The 26551-nt window shown below is 40.4% G+C and overlaps 1 protein-coding gene across 2 annotated transcripts in view; it reads right to left on the bottom strand.

Moving 5' to 3' along the window:
• The window catches only part of LOC117966528 (opioid-binding protein/cell adhesion molecule-like), a 364153-nt gene that overhangs the window by 29174 nt on the left and 308428 nt on the right, over positions 1-26551 (bottom strand). For both annotated transcript variants that reach the window (XM_034912730.2, XM_034912729.2), the window contains one exon: positions 23756-23881. In XM_034912730.2, the coding sequence (XP_034768621.2) occupies positions 23756-23881 (126 nt within the window). The remainder of the gene's footprint in view (positions 1-23755; positions 23882-26551) is intronic.

Below are 26551 nucleotides of genomic sequence, written 5' to 3'. Positions count from 1 at the left end.
ATAGGTGACAAGCTCAGGTGATTAAACTCACAGTAAAACCAGGAACAGATCAAACTGCTATGCAGTGGGAGTCTTTGTATGTGAGGCTGATCCTACGATTGCTTGCCTGTTTCTGTAAATGTGAAATGTTTCGGTCAGAAACTTACTTAAATGCTAAACCGGACACACACACACACACACACACACACACACACACTCACACAGAATTTTCTGTCAGTGCATAGAAGAGACTTCACCTCACATCAGCAAACATAACATTGCCTTTACAAGTGATTAATAATATATATTGGGTGCTGTGTGGCTATATACACACCTATCTATCTGGAATGTCATTTGAAATGAGGTCTGTGCGGGCCACTGTCATTCCGTTCAGCTACATTTGAATTCCCCATGCAATGTCTGAACTCGGATAAGTAGCAAATCGCCATGGTTACACGAATGATCAATACTAAGATGCCTCTGTCCCTTCTCTCTTCCCTGAACTGCGAAAACAATGTTGAAAATGAATCAGTTAATATATACTGTATCTCCATTAAGATGGCCCAAGTAAAGGTATCTGGAGTATAATTACAGGGAGACGATGATTACTGACTGCTAATCAATTATTCTAATTCCAACCGCGCTCCTGCAAGAGGCTCAGGGGTGATTAAAGTTTTATGGGATGTCTGTCTGCCATAGACATTGTCCAGGGTCATGTCTGCATGACAGCAGACATCACTCTGGTCATGTTGGTGAGCTTCCTAAGCCTGTCAGCTCAGGGCTATTCTGTGTTAATCAGAGATCTCTGCAGTAACTCTTCAATCAGAATAATCAGTGAAGGAGCAGCAGTCAAGGAACACTTTACAGTATATGCATGGGTATATAGACATATGCAATTACAGTATATAGCACATTACATTAAGTGACTCTAATTACTGTGTATTCACATAGCAGATATGTAGTAAATGCATATGTGCTTACACATAATTATAATGTTATTATTGAAAGAGACAGAATACATTAATGTGTTTACTTCAGTATTTCAGAAGAAATGAATGCTACTGTATTTAATTGCCTATCTGGTTACTGTCATTGCAGGCTAGGTTTTGCAAAATCACTGTCTAGCAAATACTATGACATTGACCATTTGCAATAGAAGCAGACATAACCACAGGAAAGACTATTTTGTTTTGCATATATAGTTGCTATCCCTCCATTATTGATTTACAGTAAGCATCAAACCCTGGATTACAATCTAACGGGAGGCGTTCTTTATTCAAACTACTAACATTTTGTGGGTCTAAAATCCGTACTGGCTTCAGAAACGTGTGAGCTGGTTAAATAAAACTTGGCTTTATTCTGCATTGACCAGGGTTGTAGTAACTCATCAATTTTTCAAAAACTTTGTAGAAAGTTTTAACAGCACACTGTTGGTTTATTCTGCTGTCTGTGCTGTGCAACTCCTATGCCAGTGCTCGGTATGTATTTATTAATTCTGCAACTTTAGTATACGTTAGATGAATTCTAACATTATGTCATTCTAACATTCTAACATTCTAACATACCATCAGTGTGCAGCACACCAGGTGGATATTGCTGCGTGCGATCTCTCAAATTAATACTTTTTTGAGTTTGTTGGTGCATATATTTATTCTAAAACAGCAAGTCTCGAGGTAAGCGTTTTCTATAAACGCATCCGTTTCTAGAATGGCAATAATTGTCCTCCTAATTAGGGGGTGTTTTCTAATTAGCCAGAATTGTGTGGGTTGATTACTTAATTATTCTTATGGTTTAGGACTGAATTACAGATTTAAAAGAACAAAAAAACACAGGGCTCTAATTATAGGACATAGGGAACAAAAACAGAAAAATAAATTAAATAAACGTATATTACAGTGGAGAAAACACTATACGCAGTTCTAGCCTATTTGTAGTGGAGAGTGGGGTGCAGCTAGCATTTTAATACACTTATTTCTATTCAAAGTGCTCTCAAGAGATAGATTCAACATTTAACATTCAACAGCCAGGCTATTCGTCTTCCTCTGTGTCTGTATCCATTTAAAGATACAGGGTCCCAAAAGCATGTTCGCTTACACAGTAAAATATAATTCCTTAGTGTCTGTTTACTGTAGTCTTCAATTGTTTACCTTTCTGTGCATTCCCTTTTACATTCTCTAAAGGCATACAGCTATAATAGAGCTTGATGACACACTAGTGCAAGTTGGTTTCTAGAATGACGACGTGCTAAGACTGTTTCAACAGGCTTCGGGGACCTGTGTCCTCGTGACCTATAACAGAACATTGGGGATTGCAAACACGCTAAAATGTAGTGAAATGGCTCAAGGGCCTAGACTCTCAAATTGTCATTAGCGTGTATTTATTTTCAGAAAGGTAAACTGCACCCTCTAAAGTTACAAAACTATGATTAAAAAACAACTCAGACATTTAATTTAAGCAGTTATAAGTAGTGCAAGTTTCATAATTCGTTTTTGAATTGTTTTATGTTATACAGAAGTTGAGTTCATAGAAAGATGTAGTAAACCATCGACACAAGAATGTGTGTTAAATTGGAAAGGCTTGGATTGCCGCTGTACTGTAATCGTGCTATCAGTGAAAGAGGCACAACAGTTTCACTTGAGAAATTATGATGAAGTAGTCAAAATGCAGTGGCAGCTCACACATCTTTTCATTTTGTATCTTTATATATATATATATATATATATAATCAACAAGACTGCAATAGACTGATAACAACCCACTGAAGGTATTTGATCCTTTTTCTTTAATCTTAAAAGGTGGAGAGATCTCTTAAGCAGATTGCTGCTGGGGAAAATGTCAACAAGTGTGAAAAGCCTAAATTAAAACACATGTCACATATTTCAGAGCAGGTAAAGAGATAAGAAGAGAATTATCAGCATTGGGAATGCATGTTGAATTCTGTCTTCATCAGGGAAGCAAATGGCTCAGTAAAAAAGGGAGAAAGAAGTGACTGCATGTGAAAGAAATAATCAATAATTAATAATAAAGGATTTAGCAGTGGCGAGACAGATCAGTCAATTCGAGATTGCCCTGCTGGTAAAAGTCATGCTGATATCAGTAGATTTTATTAACTGGATTTGGCCATGAGAACTATAGTGGAGGCACTGTGAGTTTTTTTCGAGCAGGAATGTTAATTTTAAACTGGATTTAAAGTAAATGTTCCCTGCAGATCTATACAAAGGTAATAACTGTACCCTGCTCTAGTCAAGCCTGCTGACAAAGGTATAAAGAATATATTGGATATTAGTAGGGGTGCACCAAAACCCAGGGTCATGAGTAATCTCAATAAATACTGTACAAACTTTAATGGTAATGGGGTAGGCATTAAAAAAGAGCCTTCCATTTTAACTGCAATGTAATTTGAACGACTGTGGAACCACGCATGTGTGTTCTGCAAGGTTCTTTATCAGCTCAGTGCATTTCTTTTCGAGGTATCACACTGACTCTCCAAATTGATCACGTTACTTATATTTTAACATTAAATTATTAAACTCAGTGAACGTGTCTTACTGTGATTGGCTACAAAGACAACAAGGCTAGCCAATGATTGGATAATGTTTGTTGGGTTGGTTTTCTTGTGTACAGTTTCCTAGTAACTGAAGACAACTTAAATCGTCAACGTTATTTAGGATTCAACCTTTAGAAAAATATTTTTAAAAAGCATCAGAATAAAAATCTACTCACAGTTGATCGTTGGATTTAATGTAGCATCAAGTCTGTTCTGCTGCACACAACTCAGCTATCCTAGGGTTGTCTTCAGATATTTTTTAAAAAATCCCAAACACAGACATATTTACTGCTGGTTGATCGCACATTACACAGCACTGCAAGGACAATTACTGACTCATTGTTCTTGCTTCATTAGTAAGTGCGCCAAACCAAACATTAGATTCTGTGCTGGAAAAAATTCAGGCATGAATATCGGTGTAGATTATCGGCTAAAATAACAAAAACTGCCGATGGCCGTTTGTGATTTTTTTCCTCCTATTGGTGCCATGCCGATAGGCTACCGATTATCGGTGCACCCCTAATTATTAGCGCACACATATAAACCTTCACAGACTCTGTTCATCCAGTGCGAAGCTCAAATATCACCTGTTCTAAAACAACCCTCCCCAATGATTGGACCCTTGCTTTCCTGATCTAAAAGGGACTGCAAATAGCCTTAATAGCTACACCAAGAAAGTGCTTAAGAGTGTAAAATGAGTGCAAACTAAAACAAAATTCACACCCACTTGAGAGGGCTAGTTGACAGTTTAATGTACACCAAACTGCAAGTGAAATGACCCTGATTACCTTTGATATCGCTAGATAAGTACAGGATGTTCTGAGGTGAACATTAAAGAACAAATTGAGTGGAGGTGCAGTACTTAAAGCTGCTATTATTACTGGGTAATTCTGTACCTCAACAGACCAAAGTAGCTCACATTCAGGAGCAAGTGCAGTCTCTAATGTAGCCTTGGGACACAATTGCCTTATTTCCTTATGCCAAAAAAAACATATCTTCAGGGTTACATTTGAGAGCTTTGCATGGAAAGAGCCTGGTTTTCAGCAGAAAACACAAATGAAACATCTGTATTAGCTCCATTTATGACGCAGTTTAAAGAGAGTTTCAAGATTATAAAGTCCTGTTAGCTATAAAATGGCATCTACAGTACCTGTGGGATAATGACTGGACTCCTTGGAACCTGATTGGCTGAGACAATCCGTGAGTATAAAATATGGACCAGTAAAGGCGGCTGCATTAGTACCAGTTTCAGGTGCTCAGTCCTGATGTCACTGGCCTCTCTAATGCTTGTGGTTTACTAGCCCTGACTCTTATTCCTTCGATACACAGATTAAGAGCAGAAAGCCTCTTTTGAAGGCATTTAAGGTATTAGCTGAAACCTAGACCTCAGACACTACAGAGTGCGAGAGCCCTTGAAAGAAATTGAAATATTTGAGCAGGGAAAAGAAGATAAAGTAGTTCAAGTACTAAGTCATGAGTAATTAATCTGACAGCTGGTGCTAGCGCAATCCCCCACATCAACAGTTCTGATGTCAATTAAACTGACTTTGTACCACTCTGTGTGTGATGATAACATATTTGTTGTGAACATTTTGACTAATCACTTTCACTAAGTTTCTAGACAGCAGGAGTCAAAGGCACAACTAGCATCTCTCAGGGACAGCACAAGGACTATGAAAAATGTCCTTTCCAGGGGATTGCTAGGCTCTACATTTTGCTCCTGTAAAATACTAGCTCTCAGGGTTTGCTGTAACAGACGGAGGTGATGATGCTGGATGGGTTCTCCACACAGCAGTGTTTGAACCAGCATACTGACAGGGGAAGAACGGCTGATGGAATGGTGGTATCCTGTCAAACTGAATGGAAATACAGACATAGATTCAAATTAAATGAAGACAGCTAAAAAAAAAAAAAAAAAAACCTTTCCTTCCACTTTAAATCTTCTTTCACAAACGTAACACAAAATATATATATATATACAAATATGGCTTTAACAACGAACGCTTCAGAACAACCACAGTGCATTTCAAAATGGGTTATGTATGCTGCCTGACTGCAAAGAAAAGCGTGGGGGGCACCCTGAGGCTAAAAGTCATTGCCAATGAAAAACAGGTGTGACAAGCTATTAAAGAAAAATGAAATACACTAAAGGGACTCGCAGGCGCTGTTAGAACTGCAGGTTTGCATGACCTTGGTAGACAAAAGGTGCACAGAAGAGACCAGATCGACTGGCAACACCACTCTGTAATCTCTATCAAAGGAATTGGGTTTCAGTTTGTTTCATTTCTTTAGAAATGATCTGAAGAGACAGATTTGATCAATATCAATATCGTGGCAGCCCTCGTTGTACTTAGCAATGTTAATAAGTGGGTCACAGACTCACCAGCAGGGTAGAATATGTTGCATTGTGTCCAGCAGTCTGAACGTCTGTGTCTTTGATCACCACTTTAGCATGCAACATCTTTTACATTTTTATCATCTAATGTGGCTATTCAAGTACGTTATGTATTCATAACAAGTTGCGGTTAAAGCATTATAGTTTAATTTTAATTTCAGTAAGGTCTGTAACGGTCACATTAATGCATAATTGTGGGCATGTCTCTGATGCAGCGCCACAGGTCTTAGGTCAATATCCAGCTGTTTGCAGCTGCACAGCTTCATGTAGTACTAAGAGTTCCGTGGTGGTGGCTTGGATGTCCCATAACCTGGATAAACACAAAGTGACAGGTGCTCACACAAACACATACAGAGACACTATATCTCATACACATTTCCAGACAGACAAAACTCATTTTCTAAACTCTGTTGAACAATATATCATAGCTACCGTAGACACTGAGCTTGCTTTCATATTAATAATTTTTAAATGTATTTTTCGTTTCATGAAAGGTTTTTGGCTCGCATCATCCATTACACAGGTAACCCGATCGCTTAGACAGCTGTGCCTGTTATGTAAAACATGAGCCCAGCGCAGGCATTTACTTTCTTTTTAACTCCTATTAGAATTATGGTTAAGTGATCATATAAAAAAAACCTGACAAACCCTCTCTGGTAAATCGAGACGCAGTGTTTCACGCTAATTTATCCTGACATTCTTGAATGGATTGCCAAAAAATCTAATAAAGGCTGACTGTTTTAAGAAAAAAAACACATATTTATAGCACACCTGATACACATTTACCTAAGATCAAGACATTAAGATTTGTATTTTATATTTGATCACTCACAAAACACTTGTAGAAAGGTAGTGTAGTTATTAAGAGGAACAAGGAACAAATCTGCCCTCATATGTCTAAAGGGATGATTCTGTGGGCTTATTCTGAAACATGTGAATGCATATTTCTGTTGCTATTCAGTTTACAATACAAGGAAACTTGCACTGCACAAAGAACATAATTCCTTCTCTGACACATTTTGTGCATGGTGCAATCGTTTGCACACTCCAGACCTCATGGAATAGCCATCACCATGAATATGGTATTTAGAAGACATTTTTGACAACAAAACTGCAGGGCTGGAATACATGAAGTAAAGTGGCCACTTCTCTCCTGCTGAGAGTGACAGTCCAGTTACAAGAGATAACAACACCTGCATGTACTGTACACAAGAAAGACAACATAGTTTTTATTATTATTTTATTTCACATCAACCTTTAATTGAGCAGATAAAGAGCAAAACTATGTCAATTAATATACATTATTTAAATAATAACTCCGAAAGTCTCAGAGCCTCAGAGACAGAGTAAGAGATACAGAGAGGGTTGGCATTTGAAAAAGTTATTTGACAGATGTTTTGTCTTGAAGCCTTTGCCAGTGTCTTGTTATAAGTCAACTAATTCTTCTCGTTTCTTTCCGGGTTTTTAATTTGTGAGCCGCTGTCTTGTAGGCAGTGTGGTCACCCTCGGAAGGACAGGCCCTGACACCTGACAGCACAAACGCGTTAAACTAAACTTCAATTTAATAAGAATGCAGAGAACTGAAATGCCATGACAACCAGTGACAACACCGCTGCCTCGCCTTTCAGAAAGCACTGACAGCTACAGCTGCCAAACCAGGGGGACACAACAGAAATAATAATGATAATAATAAAAAAAACTCCTTGCAAGACTTACCTTAATCATGTCTCCAACTACAAGTACAAATTAGGTTTTTCATGGGTCTGAATTAATAGACCCTAAAATGTTTACTCATATTATCAAGCTCAGTATCAACCTTTTCAAACACTATAACTCTATATTTTAAACCCTTATATGAGACCCTATAATATGATATTTGTCAGGCATCACTTTCTTGGGTGACAGACAGTTCTCATTGTGAGCTACCTATTTCTGTCATTAAATGACACCGGTTTCACAGTGGCAATGCTAGATTTGACAGGAATCACATAGAGGAGGGTTTATGTAATATGTGATATTAATACAAACACAGAATTAGTGTTATCTCAAGATGTATATATCCATTACTTCAAATAAACATTAATGGATTCTAAGATATAAAATATCAGAATGACTTTATGCAAAGACAAAGGCTAAATCAACACAGAACTGAACTGCACTTACTCTACTGGCTATGGGGACTGCCCAAAGCTCTCCAGTAAACATAAATGAAGATCAGCTACTTAGTTCAGCAGTCCTGTACTCTCGCCCTCTTAGCACAATTAAGTTGTGACCCTGTACACCTCAAGGTTGCAAGTTGCAAGCTCCGCTCTGACAGTCAGGCATTGATCCCAACTAGAGATTTGTCATTGTGTGCGTGGTCTCGGGCCCCTTTCCGATTGTGCAGAAACGGGTTAGCGTTGTAGGAGCTTGAGGGCATATCTACAGTAGTAATGTGCTCTCCGTGCCTCTTGAACCAAGCGCTAGCATGTCATGACTTTCTGTAATCTATCCAGTGTCTGTAACCTTTCTTGTTTTTTGTATTATTAACATTTCTTCAGTTATGTCTGCACACAATATTATATAAGGGACTGGTGAGAGGAGTAGGCTATAAACATATCACTGTGGTTCTCAAAGAGAATGGAAGTGGGCAAGTTCTATGAAAGGAAAATGTCACTGAGGTAGACTTCAGAAAGAACAAAAAGGATGTCACTAAGATTACATGGATCAGTGACCTTCAAGAGTCACCAGAGCCGGGCTTATAAAGTACTACTGTGTTCTAATTACCTGCAAGATCATTATTATTAGTTACTACCACGATGGAGAACATTTTCGTTTGTCTTGCAAAACATTTTCATCACAAAGGAAGCCTTTACTTGATTTGTATAACTGTCAGCTTTATTTAGGTGAAACATTCTATGCAATGTATGCTTTTTTTTTTCTTCAAAAGATCAAACAACACTCTCTTTTAAATTAAAAGTGTATGAAGGTGTGGCAGGAACGGCTGAGTGGTCTGACGTCACGGCAGAAGAAGGGACAACAAAAACAAAAAGGTATTGTGCAGTGGCGCGGGCGCCGTTTTATTTAATGAATCCAAAAATAAAATAAATATTTAAACAAAAGAACACTTGCTCACAGAGCAAAATAAAAGTGTAAACAAAAACAAATCTCGAACACAAAATCCAAAATAAATAAACCATACAGGTCAGGCTGGGCAGTCGCTGTCACTGTTCCTGTAGGCTATGCTTTAGTTTCGTTTTTAAATAAACCTTCTCTCGCTCTCCGTCTCTATCACCCACCCCGATCGAAAGAGCTGCAGGCTTTTTATAACAGGTGACCATCTCCCGATTCGCAACAAATTAAACCACTTAATTCATTCGGGAGATGGCCACCTTCTGCACGAGTTAATTAATTACTCCTGGCAGAGGACGAGCACTGATCTCGCCTCTGCCAGGACACGTTTTAAAAAATAAACAAAACACGGCGCTACGCCGTCATAAATATAATACAATAAAACTAAATACAAAAGAAAAACACACTGCACAGGGGCGGAGGGGGAGACCCCGATCTAAAAATAAATAAACAATGTACAGGGCTGCTCGCCCTGTTACATATCCCCCCCCTTGTGCGAAGCACACATGGCCCCAACGGCCACCTCCCCCCTCAGTCTCAATGTCCCGGAAGAGGGGGAAGCAAGTTGTTTCCGGGGGGTGGCCATGGTGGAATCTCCGGCACCCCACAATTTTTCGTGGCCGGCAGATCCCTCTTCCGGGGCTCCCTCCACACTCTCTCCTGCCGCGAAAGTGCGGCTGGGGGAGCTGGTCTCCTGACCTTCCCCCTCCTCTTCATGGCCAGCAGTTCCCCTCCGTGGGGCTCTGACCACCCAAACTCTTGCCGCGAAAGTGCGGCTGGGGGATCTGGTCTCCTGACCTTCCCCCTCCTCTTCATGGCCAGCAGTTCCCCTCCGTGGGGCTCTGACCACCCAAACTCCTGCCGCGAAAGTGCGGCTGGGGGAGCTGGTCTCCTGACCTCCCCCCCTTTCTTGATGGCCGGCAGCTCCCCTCCGTGGGGCTCCGACCACATGACCTCTGGCCGCGGCAGCGGACCCTCGGGAGGCGACGGCAGTGGACCCTCGGGAGGCGACGGCAGCGGACCCTCGGGAGGCGACGGCAGCGGCAGCGGACCCTCGGGAGGCGACGGCAGCGGACCCTCGGGAGGCGACGGCAGCGGACCCTCGGGAGGCGACGGCAGCGGACCCCCGGGAGGCGACGGCAGCGGACCCTCGGGAGGCGACGGCAGCGGACCCTCGGGAGGCGACGGCAGCGGACCCTCGGGAGGCGACGCAGGACCGGCAGCAACCCTAGGAGACGCAAGGGAGACACAGGCGACACAGGCGACCCAAGGTGATGCTGACGGCGGGAGGGGAGCCCCTGGCCATGAAGGCGGCAGCAGGAGCTCCACTTCTCCCAATGGTGGTGGTGGAGGTAGAGGTAGCTCCTGCTCCTCTCCTCTTGACAGTAAAGGCGGCAGGGGCTCCTCCTCTTCTGGCGGCCAAGGCGGCAGGGGCTTCTCCCCTTCTGGCGGCCAGGGAGGCAGGGGCTCCTCCTCTTCTAGCGGCCAAGGCGGCAGGGGCTTCTCCCCTTCTGGCCGAGGTGGTAGGGGCTCCTCCCCTTCAGGCGGCCAAGGCGGCAGGGCTTCCTCCCCTTCAGGCGGCCAAGGCGGCAGGGCTTCCTCCCCTTCAGGCGGCAGGGCTTCCTCCCCTTCAGGCGGCAGGGCTTCCTCCCCTTCAGGCGGCAGGGCTTCCTCCCCTTCAGGCTGCGAAGGCGGCAGGGCTTCCTCCCCGTCAGGCTGCGAAGGCGGCAGGGCTTCCTCCCCGTCAGGCTGCGAAGGCGGCACCTCCCCTTCTGGCAGCGAAGGCGGCTCCTCCCCTTCTGGCAGCGAAGGCGGCTCCTCCCCTTCTGGCAGCGAAGGCGGCTCCTCCCCTTCTGGCAGCGAAGGCGGCAGGGGCGCCTCCCCTTCTGGCTGCAACAGGGAAACCAGCAGGCATGTTCCCTCTGCTGGTTGTGGTGGAAGCGGAACCAGCAGGCATGCTCCCTCTGCTGGTGGTGGTGGTGGGAGCAACATGTCGTCCTCCCACGGAGATGGAGGCGGCACCAGCAGGAACGCTCCCTCTGCTGGCGGAGGTGGGAGCGACTCACAGTCCTCCCAGGGCGGTGGAGGTGGAACCAGCAGGAACGCTCCCTCTGCTGGCGGAGGTGGGAGCGACTCACAGTCCTCCCAGGGCGGTGGAGGTGGAACCAGCGGGAATGCTCCCTCTGCTGGCGGTGGTGGAAGCGGAACCAGCAGGCATGCTCCCTCTGCTGGTGGTGGTGGTGGGAGCGACACACAGTCCTCCCATGGAGATGGAGGCGGCACCAGCAGGTATTCCCCCTCTGCTGGCAGGTACCTGGGCTGTGGACCTTCGGCCTTCCCCTTCTTGGGCCGTGGACGCACCGACTCCCCCCTCTCGGGCCGTGGACGCACCGACTCCTCCCTTTTAGGCGCAGGACGTTCGGGCTCCTCCCTTTTAGGCGCAGGACGTTCGGGCTCCTCCCACTCAGGCGCAGGACGTTCGGGCTCCTCCCACTCAGGCGCAGGACGTTCGGGCTCCTCCCACTCAGGCGCAGGACGCACCAACTCCTCCCTCTTGTCTCCCCTCCAGCAGCTGTAATCCCAGTCTTCAGGGAGGGGGCAATTAACTGGGAAATGCCCCCGCTCCCCACAGATGCAGCAACAACTCAGCTGGCTTATGCTATGGAGGAGGGCTTCCCAGCTCATCTCCTCCTGTGCCTGCTGTTGTTGCTGCAGCGGCTGCTGTCTCCTCATCCTCCTTCTTCCTCCCATCTTCCTTCCTCCCATCCTCCTCTTCACTCTCCTTTTCTCCACACACAAAAACGAGAAAAAAAAAAAAACGAAAAACCCTGCAGTACCCTCTTCTGCCTGCGTCCTGGAGGCGCTGCAATCCCACGCAGGACACCACGTGTGGCAGGAACGGCTGAGTGGTCTGACGTCACGGCAGAAGAAGGGACAACAAAAACAAAAAGGTATTGTGCAGTGGCGCGGGCGCCGTTTTATTTAATGAATCCAAAAATAAAATAAATATTTAAACAAAAGAACACTTGCTCACAGAGCAAAATAAAAGTGTAAACAAAAACAAATCTCGAACACAAAATCCAAAATAAATAAACCATACAGGTCAGGCTGGGCAGTCGCTGTCACTGTTCCTGTAGGCTATGCTTTAGTTTCGTTTTTAAATAAACCTTCTCTCGCTCTCCGTCTCTATCACCCACCCCGATCGAAAGAGCTGCAGGCTTTTTATAACAGGTGACCATCTCCCGATTCGCAACAAATTAAACCACTTAATTCATTCGGGAGATGGCCACCTTCTGCACGAGTTAATTAATTACTCCTGGCAGAGGACGAGCACTGATCTCGCCTCTGCCAGGACACGTTTTAAAAAATAAACAAAACACGGCGCTACGCCGTCATAAATATAATACAATAAAACTAAATACAAAAGAAAAACACACTGCACAGGGGCGGAGGGGGAGACCCCGATCTAAAAATAAATAAACAATGTACAGGGCTGCTCGCCCTGTTACAGAAGGTAATAACAGATTTACATAAAAAGCATTGAAAATAAAACAAAGTTGCTTCTTGGCTTCGCAAACATCGTATCCAAACTTCGGAAGGAGCCATTTCATTAAACAAACAAAAAAAATAAAAAATCACCAGTCCCCAAAGCAAGTATCTCCCATCACACATTGTAGCACAGGAGATTAAAACACAAGCTTAGTCTTCTTCAATAGCAAACAGTTACGCAATAACCTGGAGGCTAGTGTCCTTGTGTTAAGTGAAAGCAAAGCAGTTAGCTAACTGCACCTTGGATATGCCAAAGCACAGGACATGTGTGAAGCGGACCTTGTTTCTTCATGTAAAAAAACATAATGCTGGGGTTTACAAGCGGCACATCCGGTAAAGGCACTCCGCCCAGAGAGCAGGATGTGACCTATAGCTTGGAGATCGCCGGTTCGAATCCAAGCTATGCTACTGCCGACCATGGACCGGAGTTCCAAGGGGGCAGCACACAATTGGCCAAGCACTGCCTGGGTGGGGTAGGGGTCAGGTCTGCTGGGTATTCCTTGGCACACCACACACCAGCAACCCTTATGGCTGGCCGGGCGTCTGCAGTCAGGCCTGTACGCAATTCAGAACTGCGTGGTCCTCCGACGCTGTAAGTTCTGATATGGCTGCATGTCGGGCTTGCAGAGTGTATAAAAAGCAGACAGCTGACAGTACTGGTTTCGGAGGACGCTCATGCTCGTCTCTCCCGAGTTAGTTCAGGGGTTGCAGCAGTGAACCAGGTTGAATAATAATTGGACATTCCAAAAATTGGAAAAATGAATAAAAATAATTGTTAAAAAAACAAAAAAACAACAACAAAAAAAATTGCTAAACGGAAATATGTTAGGATGACCATATGCCTGGGACAGTTGTTCTAATTAATTTGTGATGCATTCTGGTACTTATAGGTCTGTGCCATCTGAATGCACTGGGATGTGAGTTGCTTTAATATGACATTCAGAGTATTCTAAAGCCCGTTTTCACTTTTCATTCAAGGTGCACATTAAAAAAAAACATATTGGGTAGCCTTTAAAGTAGAACGTAAAGATGTTTCTTTTGTCAAATGTGCAAAGTACTGTCAAAATGTATTATTCTTGCTTTCTTAAAACTGACAGGATTGCTACTATGTCATTTTGCTTAGTTCTTTTAAGAATGGAATGGCCTAATTTTCCTCTGAAAAAAATATTTTTACATGCGGTTCCATATTTTTGGCAAGGTTAACAGGATTGGGACATTATTTTCAAATATAAGGACATAATTCTGCTACATCAGCGGAGAACAAAAAAATCATGTACACCTTGTAATTGAGGTTTCAGTGCCTCTTACGGAATATACAGTACTATTCACTGGCCACTTTATTAGGACCTGTACCTATTATCAGGTTGGATCGTTGTTTGCCCTGATCGCAGCCTTGACGTTACTTGGCTCTAGAAAGGGCTGGAAGGTGTCTCGAGGGCAGTTAACCCAGTCAGTCATTAATATTTCATGCAGCTGGTGCAGGACTGGGATCATGAATGCATCATTCAAGTTCATTCACCTTTAAGATTTACTGATAGACCCGTCCGAATAAAGTGGCCAGGAAGAGTAAGCAAACCCTAATTTTCAACCATAATATGTTTTTAATGAAGAATTCCGTGCGTATAGATTTTGAAGGACTGCAATACATTAATGTACTAGATAAACGGTCTGGGCCATACATGTAAAACAAAGCTATCTTGGATACTCTCCCTGTTTCCTGCACCTCCAAACAGGTGTTTGAAACTCCAGCCGATCTAGACTAATGCTAGGGCCAATAATTTAATCACTCTGATTTACTCAACCACACCACCTTGACTGGGTAGATAAGCATTTCCATTGAATGCCATCCGTTCCCTTTAAGTATATACTGCAGAATGAAATTAATAGAACTGAATTAATGCATTTAATTAACTGAGACCTATCCATACAGATTGAATACAATTGTAAGATAAACATGTGTTAGAATTAATAAGTTTTATCTTCAACTCGGCTGAACTGCAGGTCGAACACACACGTACAGTTAGACCCCCACGCACACGCACAATCAAAAAGCTTCAATCCGCAGGGTACGGGACTGTCTTTTCCTTTCACCTGAGAGATCGATTTCAATATGGTCACCGTGCATAAGCTTCCTTTGGTTTTAAAAGCATTGATTTCCTAACATGCAGACTCCAGTGCTGTGACTGGAATCAATGGAGACTTACTGGAATTAGATCTTGTGCTAGCAATGCCAGACCTGAAGGTCAAGGGGGGCAAAGCTGATTTGCTTTACCTCTGAAACCCGCAGCCGTACTTGTTTAACAAAATCTGCTTGTGCTGTTTCACAGCTCTGGTCTATTTATGAAACGTACATTGAGCGAACAGGAGCAGATTTAATTCTAGACTAAGGGAGTATTTACACAATAGAAATGTGTAACCTGATCTACTGATTGTGTCTGTCTCTCTGTATGTCACGCTCCTCAAACCTGAGAAATGCCTTCAATGTTTATCGATTGTCTCCAGACTTTTAACATAGACTCATTAGCCCCCTTTCACATTGCATTTGGGTATAATGCTTATTTTTTAATACAAAGTATTGACCTGTATATGAATGTAGATCAAGAGAACAAGGACCCTCTATATTACTAATTATTAACACATTCTCTCTAAAAAAAACTGCAATCTTAATTTGCACCAGAGCTTGCTATAATTGGCGCACGCTGTCATAATTAAACTAAATTCTCAATAAAATAAACAGCAGGGGGAAAAAAAGCAGACCAGGAAGTTTAAATCTATGCATTATTTACAGTATTGTATTTAATTTAAATCCCTTCTTGTAGGAGCTGTTTCCTGTTGGTTCCACTGTGCCATCACTCACTTGCTATTATCTAGATGATTAGTTATCAGAAAATCCCTTTAGAAATCAGTGGTGTTTCACTTGCGAAGCTTCATAACTGCAGAAGTAGCAATCACTGGAGCATATGGTGGAGTGACTTCTAATATTCAAATGAGCCCAGCTCCAACGTTCCATAGCACTCCTGTGGATTCCTGCTTTCCCTGCTGCGTGTACAGAACTATTTGCATCCTACCATCACATTATTGTTAATCGACCCAAATGCACTTGGCAAGCCTGACTTGTCCCATATCAGCTGGGCTTGACTTTTAGCAGCTTTTCATTTCCTGTGGCTTTGGCCAACCAAAATATTACATTCAGGACCCAGCAATGCTCCTCAGTTGTATGCAGTGACTGCTGTTTACAGAATGCATAATAGAACCACTGCTTTACATGGAATCCAGCTTGAACATGTTCTGTATGCAATAGTCGTGGTACAAGCTGGATTGTTTAATATCTGTTCAACATGGGTATAGAACATTGACTTATACAATTTAATGTATAACAAACATTAGGCTCAGATAAACAACTTGGTTATACAGGACACACATACAGTACTGTAATGAAAATAAATTATATTATAATATTTAGTATGGGGGCTACTCGGCACGGTATGTTTAGAACATGGGATAAGGTTCAGAATTCAGAAGGTGGAGGCATCCACAATTCATTGTGTTCAAGACGAATTCTAAATAACTCGATATGGTCAGGCTTTGGGTTCTAACTGTAAAAGGTGTGTGATTGTAAATTCTGAAGCACTTTATCATTTATTTATATCACAGGTTAAGCATCACACCATTTCCACACACGATGTTTACATCTCTGCAACAGCGTTAAGAATTCCCAATTTTGTTTAACTCCTGTGTGAATAAGTCCAAGGACTCAAATGCCAGCTTAATGACTTTATTTTGAAAGAGAATAAATGTGTCCTTGTTAAGGGGAGAGGATTTTGACAATGCATGCTAATGAAGTTCTCCACTTTAGCGCTTAGAGCTCTCCCAGTTCCATTACCATGAAACACATTGATCTGGGTGTCACTCCAAAGCATGCCTCCAAAGTTACTCCAAGCCTTAATGTCATCATTTCATTTGAAAAGTTACCAAGCAGCTTTGCAGCCTCATTAATTTAGATGGATGACCTTTCCGAAATCAATGATTAATCAATAGGCTGTTGGCCCGATCTGATCCTGAACTCCAATTAGTACCTGTCCCACATTAAGTTTAAAAAGTGTCTTTTTTTTCATTCCAGTGTATGTAAACTGTCTAATTAGCTGCTAACGGCTGTGCCACTAAGGGAATGTAAACTGTGGCCTGTCCGTCACTACAAGAATCCATTTCATGAACGTAAAAGATGTTCAATAGCATGGAAGCACATGTTCTGAATGTATTTCATGTTTGTGTAGATTATGCATGAAGAGTCTCTGATCTCTAGTTCAACTTTTTTGAAAAATCTTAAAATATATGCAGCCTTCATTATTCCTAATGGGTTTTCAAACATGTTTGTAAAGTATGCCTGAAGAATATTTATGGTTCTTCTGCTACCTCCTTCAAAGTCTAGACTGCTGTCTGGATAACATGGCTTAATGCACATGGGCTAATAAACCCATTTAAAATAAATTGATGTAATTTAAATTGATGTAAAAATCCCAATTAATTTTTAAATAACTTGCTATAATTACTTTACACCTCGAGGGCTGATTTGGGTTTCTGCAATAGCAATGATAACCTTGGCAAAGAAACATAGGTCTAAGCCTAATATAAGAAACATTTAGTGAAGCAGATTGATGTTTCCTGGATAACAGTTGTACCTGTTCATTCAAGATTGGTATTTAGAGTAAGAGGTAACCACTTCCAATCAATACTGACCTTTTTGTCTAAATTCAGCTTTTTCTGTGACTTGTATGAACATCATTTGAAGTACAGTATCATTTATTTCACAGCATTTCACGGTCCAAACATAGCTATTTCAAGGTATTTCACAATTAAACACTTAGAAATAGGAATGTTCACGGAGAGCTACATATTACATGGCACGGAGTAGTTTTCACAGAAATCGTGAAATCTGTGAAAATACTTATAGGCATATATGGTTAACGATCACCTCATTTGTGGTGTTAATGATACAGGTAAGCAACACTGTACAAGTTCCTCTGATTAGAATTTGTCACGATTTGAAGTAGAGTGCAGTAAAATAACACAATGGTTTTAGTAGCACAATATATGTTTAATACTGTAATAGACACTGGGGTTTTTGGAGCCCAGCTAAGTTAAACAAGAGCTGACAAAAGCAAGCCAACTCTGCTCGGATGATTTAGATGCAGCTATAAAACAGCTCCAGCAATTAATGTTACAGCCTGTTAAAGATTATTTAAAATTCAGCTAAGTACAAATGCATAACGGTCGAATATTTATAGAATAATAAAAAAACCGAAAATCACTTATAAAATAGGAATTATGCTGGTAACGGGTGTAAATCTTTTGAAAGGGACCTTGCACTGGATTTTAATAGGATACTGGGCTCAATGTAATACACAAAAATACCAAACTCCTAAGTTTCAAATATATATTGATCACGATACATGTCATTGAGCTTATGAAAGAATTAAACAATGTGTTCTTTTATACTCTAGTTATAGGTCTCCGAAGCATTATAATTCTGATCTAAAAGAGGAGTGTTCAATTAATAATGTGCCTCACTTAAGGATTAACAGAAGAAAACATTACAGTAGGTGGTCTGTTATTAATGACAGCAAAGAGATACTTTCAGCAATGTGCCAGGTCCAGCCAGATTATAAAAAGCCTCTAAAGGGTGCCAAGCAGAAAGCTCCTGTCATCTAATCCTGTCATGCAAAACAATGTTTCTACACAACCACCACCACACCAAGCAGATGCCACCAGACAGCAGTTTTCTTTTTATTAATTACTGAAATTCCAGGTTTAATTAGCCAAAATGTCTGTGATCAACGATCAAGTGGTTTTCGAATTTCAACCAAACATTTTGACTCTCCTCCTGACAAGAAGCTCATTAAGACTTCTCACGAGATTCACTGTAGGTGGGAAATAAGCACCAGCTGCACACTGTTACAAATACTTCATCGATAAACTTAGTTTCCTTTTTTTACTTACAATGTATGTGTTATATAACGTAAACATTGAATTACTGCAATGTTTACCATATATATTTTACTGACTTCATAAGAACATCAATGTCACCCACGATTTTAAGGAATTCCATACAGCAGATACACTATATAAGTCTTTGCCATATACAACCTGATCCAGCTACCTCTACATCTTTAAAAGTGCACTGTGGCAGCATTCTTTTGTCTGCAATTGTTATAAACCTCACAACTCTACTTAAAGAATGTGTTTTTTTATTTCTTTGCAAATAAAGTCATAAGAGGTTGCCCCTGCTATGCTTAAAATCACTTTTAAAGACCTTGTATGAAGACCAATGCTGAGCCTGTCAGTTTGTGAATTGGGAAGCAGTTCCATGTTTAAAAAGTTGAAAGCAGCAGGGAGTAGCGTGAAACACACTTAGACGAATGGCTGTGTTGACAAGAACTGAGAAAAAGGGTAAAGGAAATCATTACAGAAACCTCCTGCAGGTATTCTGCCAAATGAAATGAACTGCAGAGTGAAACTGGTGATATGATTTTACATTTGACTTTAAATTTTCTGCATGTTCAGAGATATTTAGTGAACCCTTTGCTACCTAAGATCGATCACATTCATGATGCAATTTGAAAATATTTTGCTGAATTATAAGTAGTTGTATAAGTAGTTTAGTGGTTTCCGCTAGCATTTTCTTTTTAAAAAACAGTGATGCAAATGGTAGCTTGAATGCCAGTCTCTTGTATTAGAATCTAAAACACAAAATCTTTTGCAGTGTTGGAGTCCAGTAGCTTAACAAACTGCTTTCAGATCGATGTCCAGTTACACTCAGACATTATTTACCTTGATGCCAGCCCGGCTTCTGAAAATAGATGCAATGCTCTAGTGCTGCGAGAAACCCATAGGTTCACTGGAGTACCAGTAGGGTCTAGTTTTCGAGATTAAACTTGCTGTTAACATAGATGTTAAAACTTCTACTGTTAAATATATTTATTCCAGCTCTCAGTGTTACAAGACTCGAGACTGAATACTGGTTGAACTTCTTGCACTGCCATAAAATTCCCTCAGAATGCTGTTGAGGTTTTCTGGATTAATTTCCTTAAAATGAAAGTCTGATTTTTTTTCTTTCTTTAAGACAGTCTTTAAATACATTCACAGCCCAGTTTTTAGTATTTTTTCATTTTTTTTATGTATCTGTGCCTCATTTAACAGCTGTTAACAGCTTCTGTGGCACTTACCTTTTTCTCTTTTTGTCAGATGGATTACTGTCTTCACTGGGAAAGTTGGTGCTGTACCAGATCTATCCCCAAATATATTAAACAAAATGGGTGGACTGTCCCTCATTTTGTGGCACTGGTTTTATAGCTAATAAATAAAATGGCAGTTTGTCATGTCATTTTTATGATGTTGTGCAGATTGATTTATACAGTGTGAAGCGGCTCATTAGTATGTATGATGTGCGTATACGCTATATAGACACACGGTCATGTGATGCTGTTTAACCAATCAGAAGTTGTTATTTTTCCAACCAATCAGAAGCTGTTATTGTGACTTTATTTGCAAATAAATAAATAAATAACACTTCTACTTTAAGTAGAGATTGACCTTGACAGTCCTAATGTTACATGAATCACATTTTTCTTGACAATATACCCAAATGTGCACAGAAAAAAAAAAAACTCTAACTCTGTATAAGAAGAAATTGGATTAGATGATCATCACTTGTTTTTCTCTGTTATTCTTATTCCAGGCTTTTTTTAATACCCGAGTCTAGTCCCAGCTCATCAATATAAACCCTGCAATGATACCATCAAATAAGTACTATTTCCCTTCAGGCATAGCTTATCATGCTGTGATTCTCATATCATTTGTAGCTAAGGCTGATGGTTGATGATTTTTTCCGAGTCAATAATCATTTTAATCCTACTCCCTTTAAAACCTAGCATGAAACAGTATCGGGTTAGAATGAGTGGTGCTAGCATAGTTTGCTTTCCTGTAGTTGGATAATCCCAGCCTCAGCACAACTTAATGAATACAGCAAATGCATTTATGATGTGAATGCAGAAACGTACTTCTTGAAGCACTTAATAATAATAATAATAATAATAATAATAATAATAATAATAATAATAATGTTTAATCTTCACCATACTGAGAAAACATGTAAAACTAAACCAGATTACCAAACTAAACCAAGCTCCTATAAAGTTTTATAAATAACAGTTTTAACATCGTCGAATCATGCAATGCTAAATGAATAAACAAAGGCCTCAAACATACAGCTTCACATTTTTTTCCTTTAATTATACTGTATTCAATCATCTTGTGCTACAATTGTGGGCAGTGAAACATCTTGTTTATTTTTTATTTTTTGGCTTTTTTATAATGAGCTTTCATTCAACTTCTTTCTGTTTACTGACAGAAAGATCATAGCAAGCTTCAAAGTTGCCTCGAATATAATCACTTGATTGCTACTCATCAGCTACGCAAGCTTCCATTATCTACTCTGTGCAAGTGTGCTAGGCCTGTCAATCATATCTTCAGTGTAGCTAAATGACATTAAATTGTCCTAAGACCTATTAAAGGGAAATGGAGGGATTCTTAGCACAAACACAAAACAACTCTGATAATTGGCAACAATCTGCACACATTTTTGAAAGTGTACACGTATGCTAATAGTAATTATGTATGGTGATAAGTCATTTTCAATGGGGGCCTAATGCTTTTTTGCCAAGCTGATTACTGTGTCAGGGCACTTGCAGCACTGAATAAAATGAGTTTTCTGTCTGAGCACCATGTGGGCAAGGTTTTTCAAGCATCACTTTGACAGCTCAGTATTGGCTTTGGACATGGATTTATAATGGAAGACAGGCAGAATAACTGCTTTCATGCCCTTAAGGTTTGAACGTAAAATGGTACAGATAGTTTGGGTTTGAATCACGGACGCCTGTTTCTCTGCAAAACCTCAGCCCTACATCTGAAGTATCGTATTCATAATATAAGGAGAGCTGACTGAATACATCTTAACTTTCATATTTTAACTGATAAAAACTGATAAAACACCCTTGATACAAAATCATTTAAATCGGTGCATATCCAATAACACTGGAAAAACACTGGAAATGGTTACTCTGAAATACAGTAACCTACAAAAACTTTGACAGTGCAGTTGGGCACTTCTAAATGGAAGAATAACATACACAAACCAAAGGACCTTCAAAAGATGAGTGGCAGTGCTATTAAGAGGAGAGAAAATGGACCTACCTTTTTACTTTGCTTATCCTTTTACTGTAAATCGTGTTTCTGTCTGTCCAGTAACATTTTATACCAGTAGCTATACAGGCAGAAAAAAAAAACTAGGCTGTTTTTATTGCTTCAGCAAATTGAAAGAGATTACAAAGTTGTATTTTTTAAAACTACGTTTTTATGTCCGCTACCTAATAGTGGTAAGTAAATGGGAATTCAGACTTCATTACATTCCACTTGAAAGTATCATTTTCCTAATCGCCAAACAGCCCAGACTGGAAGAATTGTTTATGTCTGAAGAGGTCCCTGGACAGTTTTTGTATACATCTATTCTCAGGTAGAAGAAACAAATAGCACCCGTCCATCATCACAACTATGCTGCACTCGACATGCCTGTAAAATGTGTACAGCAAAACTCCAGTTTTGTGATCGCAGTGTGCTATAAATATTTCACGAGAGTTGAGCGATCAGAGTATTGCAAACTGCACATCGCTTCACAGATTGAGTGATACTGTGCATTATTTACTTTGGTGTGCAGTTAAAGCAGGAAAAACGGATAGTGATTCCACCTCATGCCATCCCCCAAGACTGGAGCAAAAAGGGAACACTTGAAGTCATAACAGCACTAGGGGAAATACTTTCAAAGCTGGAGGTTTACATTGTCTAGTTAAAGGACAAGGTGGGAACAAAGGCATGGTCAGAGTTGCCACGACTGCTCATTAGTAATGGGGAAAGGCTGCTCTTTGAGCTTTGAACTTCAATCAAGCTTGTACTAAAATCTATTACGCATATATATATATATATATATATATATATATATATATATATATATATATATATATATATATATATTCCATAAATGTAAATACCAGCCTACATGATTTATACGATTTATCAGCAAAGTTTGTAACTCTAATTTATTGTCCTGTTCATGGCTGTGTCATGTCGGATTACATCGTTAAGTTGGTTGGTTGTCATCTCTATGTCTCAGTATACTACAAGCCCCCCCAGTAATATCAATTCATTATTTTCCTTTTGTTACTGAAACAATACCGCTGGCGTTACATGGCCATTGTTGTCAGGTTACTATAGTTCTACTCTCAATGTAAAAATACACTTTAAAGTCACACTAGTTGTGTTTCATCTGAACTCACACTGGTGAATTGAAAGAAACAGAACATCTTTATTCAACATGAGATGACAGGAAAACATCAACAATATTTTTTTTCAGTGTAGAAAATATATACAGGGATTGTATAAATAACACAACTTTGTCTCCAGATCTTTCTTATCTCAAGGCCAAATATGAAGCGAGGAAACATTTTGAAAAGTCACCCCAGACTTGATAATAAGGCCAAATAACAACGGCTACCAAAGGCCTGCTTATTATAAGAATAAAAAACAGGCTTTTCTGTCAACAGTAGCTCTTGGCATTATGGCTCCCACAAAAAATGTCAGCTCAGATAACAACAACTGTAGATTTTGCATTATCCAATTAACTGATGGAGAAAAAAATAACAATAAAACGGATTTGAACTAAAAAATTCTGTGGTCACTCCCAAATACTGTACTATAGAAGCCCCTTCTCCCTACAAAGTTATTAATAAAACCACAAGGATCATACTTGGTTTTAGTCAACAATGCAAGCCCATACACAATCCAATCTTAACGCAAGAACTATGCAAGGATAAGATTATTTGGCCAAATTTGCATAATCCATGGAGTAATGTTTTTCTAAATTTAAATCTTGCAATATCCCTTGTAAAATCCAAGCCTGGCATTTGCAAAAGTCATGCATGAAGCTTTTCCTTGCCCTTGTATCACACTTGCATGGTTCTTGCAAACAGATCAGATATTAGCATAACAGAGACAGTTATTGAATGGCTACTTTCTGCACCTTAGTAAGCTTCCCAAACTCATTATCTTGAAGCAAGAAGTCCTACCTCTTGAGGAGAGATGTCTCCATGTCACTGTGGGCTCTGGCCTTCCAATAGCAAGACACATGAGGGTGATGCTGCTTCCTTCGTTCACTGTGATGTCAGTGGAGATGTTTGCAATCCTCGGGGGGACTACAGAAGAGAAAAATATGTACATATAACTTTATTTTTTTATTAGGCATTTAGTTAGTCCAATTGTGTTTGTACTCTTTTTTTGTTTCTGTGAGCAGAACAGCAAATACGTCATGTAATTGGACAATTAAAATACAAATACAAACAAATACAAACATAGTCATTTCATTGCTGTTTTTAGTTGGGATTTTTTTGGGGCATACATTGTAATGATTAAATTCAGCCAGATTTGGTTTGGTTATTATTTAATTAGGGCACCCACTGAGCTTGATTAGCCACAGTGTATAGGTAACAAGCTCAGGTGTGCCTTATTCAACTCCTAGTAAAATCAGGCATGGGTGAAACTGCTATGCAATGGAAGTCTTATTTCCATCTATTTCTATACTCGGTTGGCTGCCGAGCCCACAGGCTGGGGAAAGATGTTAAGAGGATTAGCTTTCTATTCCACAACTGCACACACACACCCCTCAAATAAAATACAAATACAAGTTATCTTTTGTGAATGCTTAAACTATTTGAATGGCAGACCTAATGCAAACCAGGTGCACTTTATAGATTCATTTGTATGAGCGTTGCATGCTCTAAAGTTCACTGGACCTTATCAGCGTCAAGGACTTCAGTCTTCTCGTCACTGACATTCCTGGGGTTTAATCTGCCTAGAGGCTAACAGGTTTCTGCATATCATTGCCATTTGGAATCAGTGCTTGACTGAGCTCTGTTCACATGCACCAGTGTTTTGATGTATAAAAATCCCACTAAATGCATGGAATTAGTTTGAACGCTTGAATAAAATAAGAGTAAATAAATATTGGTAGATATGTAACTGTAATGGGCAGTGTTGTGAGATGAGATGGGGTTAAAAGCTCTAAAACCACAAACGCTGAGGAGTCCGGCTCTGTTGCATTGCGGTTAAGGTGCTCACTTGCGATGTGTGGGGTCAACAGTTCATGACCAGCCTCCGCCCTGTTACATAACTGTTGAATGAATCATAACTGTTGAAGTCTTCATCTTCCTGCAATTAGATGGCTCAGGAAATAAACAAGTCTTATTGAATGAAATATATCTCCTTTGCCATTGTACTTTTAAGATGCAGTTTACAGTTTTCTTTGTATATATAACCGATTGATTCCAAATCTTTGCCCTGGACGGTACCAGCACAGGTAACAAATTATCTGCAGAACCAGCAAACTGGCAAGCTGTCTGCCTCAGCTTGAATTTCCGTCAGTGACAGTAACTTCATTAAAAAATAAACCCTCGCTTAAACTATATGACATAACCCATGTTTTTTTTTTTTTTTTTTTTTTTTTTTTTATAAATCAGAAAAACGGTTGATATGGATGAACAGCATAATTAAAATTACCAATCTGCAACATTCCAACCTAAATTAATATCTGTTCTAATCAAGCTTGATTGGTCCTACAAAAGACACTGTACATTTTCATGTGGAGGGTCTAACAGGACAGGGCTGCTACCAGTAAGAATGTGATAATGAGACTGTCAGACTCAGCTGCATGTCTTTGGTTGCCAAGTTATTTTAACTCCAACCTTAGAGAACAAACAGACATCGGTGTGGAATCCAAACTGGTGACAAAGCTAGTCTTCCACAGCAAGCTACAGAAGGAATATATTTTAATCATCCAAGATGGAAGGCAAGTTCTCTGAGATAAACGATGTATACAAAGCTGGGAATGAAGAACAGCCTGCCGTGCTTTGCAAAATTGACTGGTTCGTTTGGAACGGTTCCTGTTGGATGTTACCTTTGACACTTACAGAGCACAGCTGCTTCTGTCTGAATGCTGCAAAAGTATTAATAATGTTAAAATTGTAGCTGAAGTAAGTGCAAAGGCGAAGGAACACAATCAATTGTAATTGTATAAAACTACAGCAAGAAACTACCCAGAACAATACTGTACTCCCTCAGGGAAGATCAGCCTTTACTTTAAAAATGATCCAGCTGGTAGTAGGGTTACTTTGTTCAATGCACACATACATGTCTTTAGGGATACATGTATACAAACCAAGAATATGACACATTTGAAGGGAATCACATGTATCTCTTAGCTAGGGCAAACTACCCAAGATTATTTTCTTAGGTTTAGATTGTGCCTGTCCATCTGTCTGTTTGTTTAAAACGCCCCGTGGCTTTCATGCGAAGGTCCATTGAAAAACAGAAAAGGAAACAAAGCCCTTTAGCCTGAAGGCCTGACATGGAGAGTTGGACAAGCTTCATTCAGTTGGTATAATGGGAGCAGTGAGCCAAAGTAAGTTCAAATTCGCTCTTTACCATGTCCAAAACAGCAATTTAATGGTAGGTTAGTTCCTAAGGGTTAATCTAAATGACTGTACATTCTGTCTTTTTTTTGTGCTTTTTTAGGTTTTTACTTTTTTTTCTTCTATTGATTCAAAATCAACCATGCAACTTGTCTGAGGATGACTTGGTCTGCGTGTCCATTAGTTTCCATTTGTGCATATACCCTCTGCTGAGCTAAGAGCAGGCACTTAAATCATGACTCTACCCTCATGACGGCAATGTTATTATTTTAGAAGTTGTTTGAACAGAATTGCCTGCCTTCTGCTTTATACAGTATTCCTCTTGGGGGGTAGACCATTAAAGATCTGGGGAATTTAAAAGACTGAGCCAATACAGCACTACTATACTAAGCACAGTCC

Source organism: Acipenser ruthenus, chromosome 40 (assembly GCF_902713425.1).
Source record: "Acipenser ruthenus chromosome 40, fAciRut3.2 maternal haplotype, whole genome shotgun sequence".
NCBI lineage: Eukaryota > Metazoa > Chordata > Actinopteri > Acipenseriformes > Acipenseridae > Acipenser > Acipenser ruthenus.
Note: the sequence above shows the minus strand (reverse complement) of the source record. Positions and strands in the feature narration are given on the sequence as shown.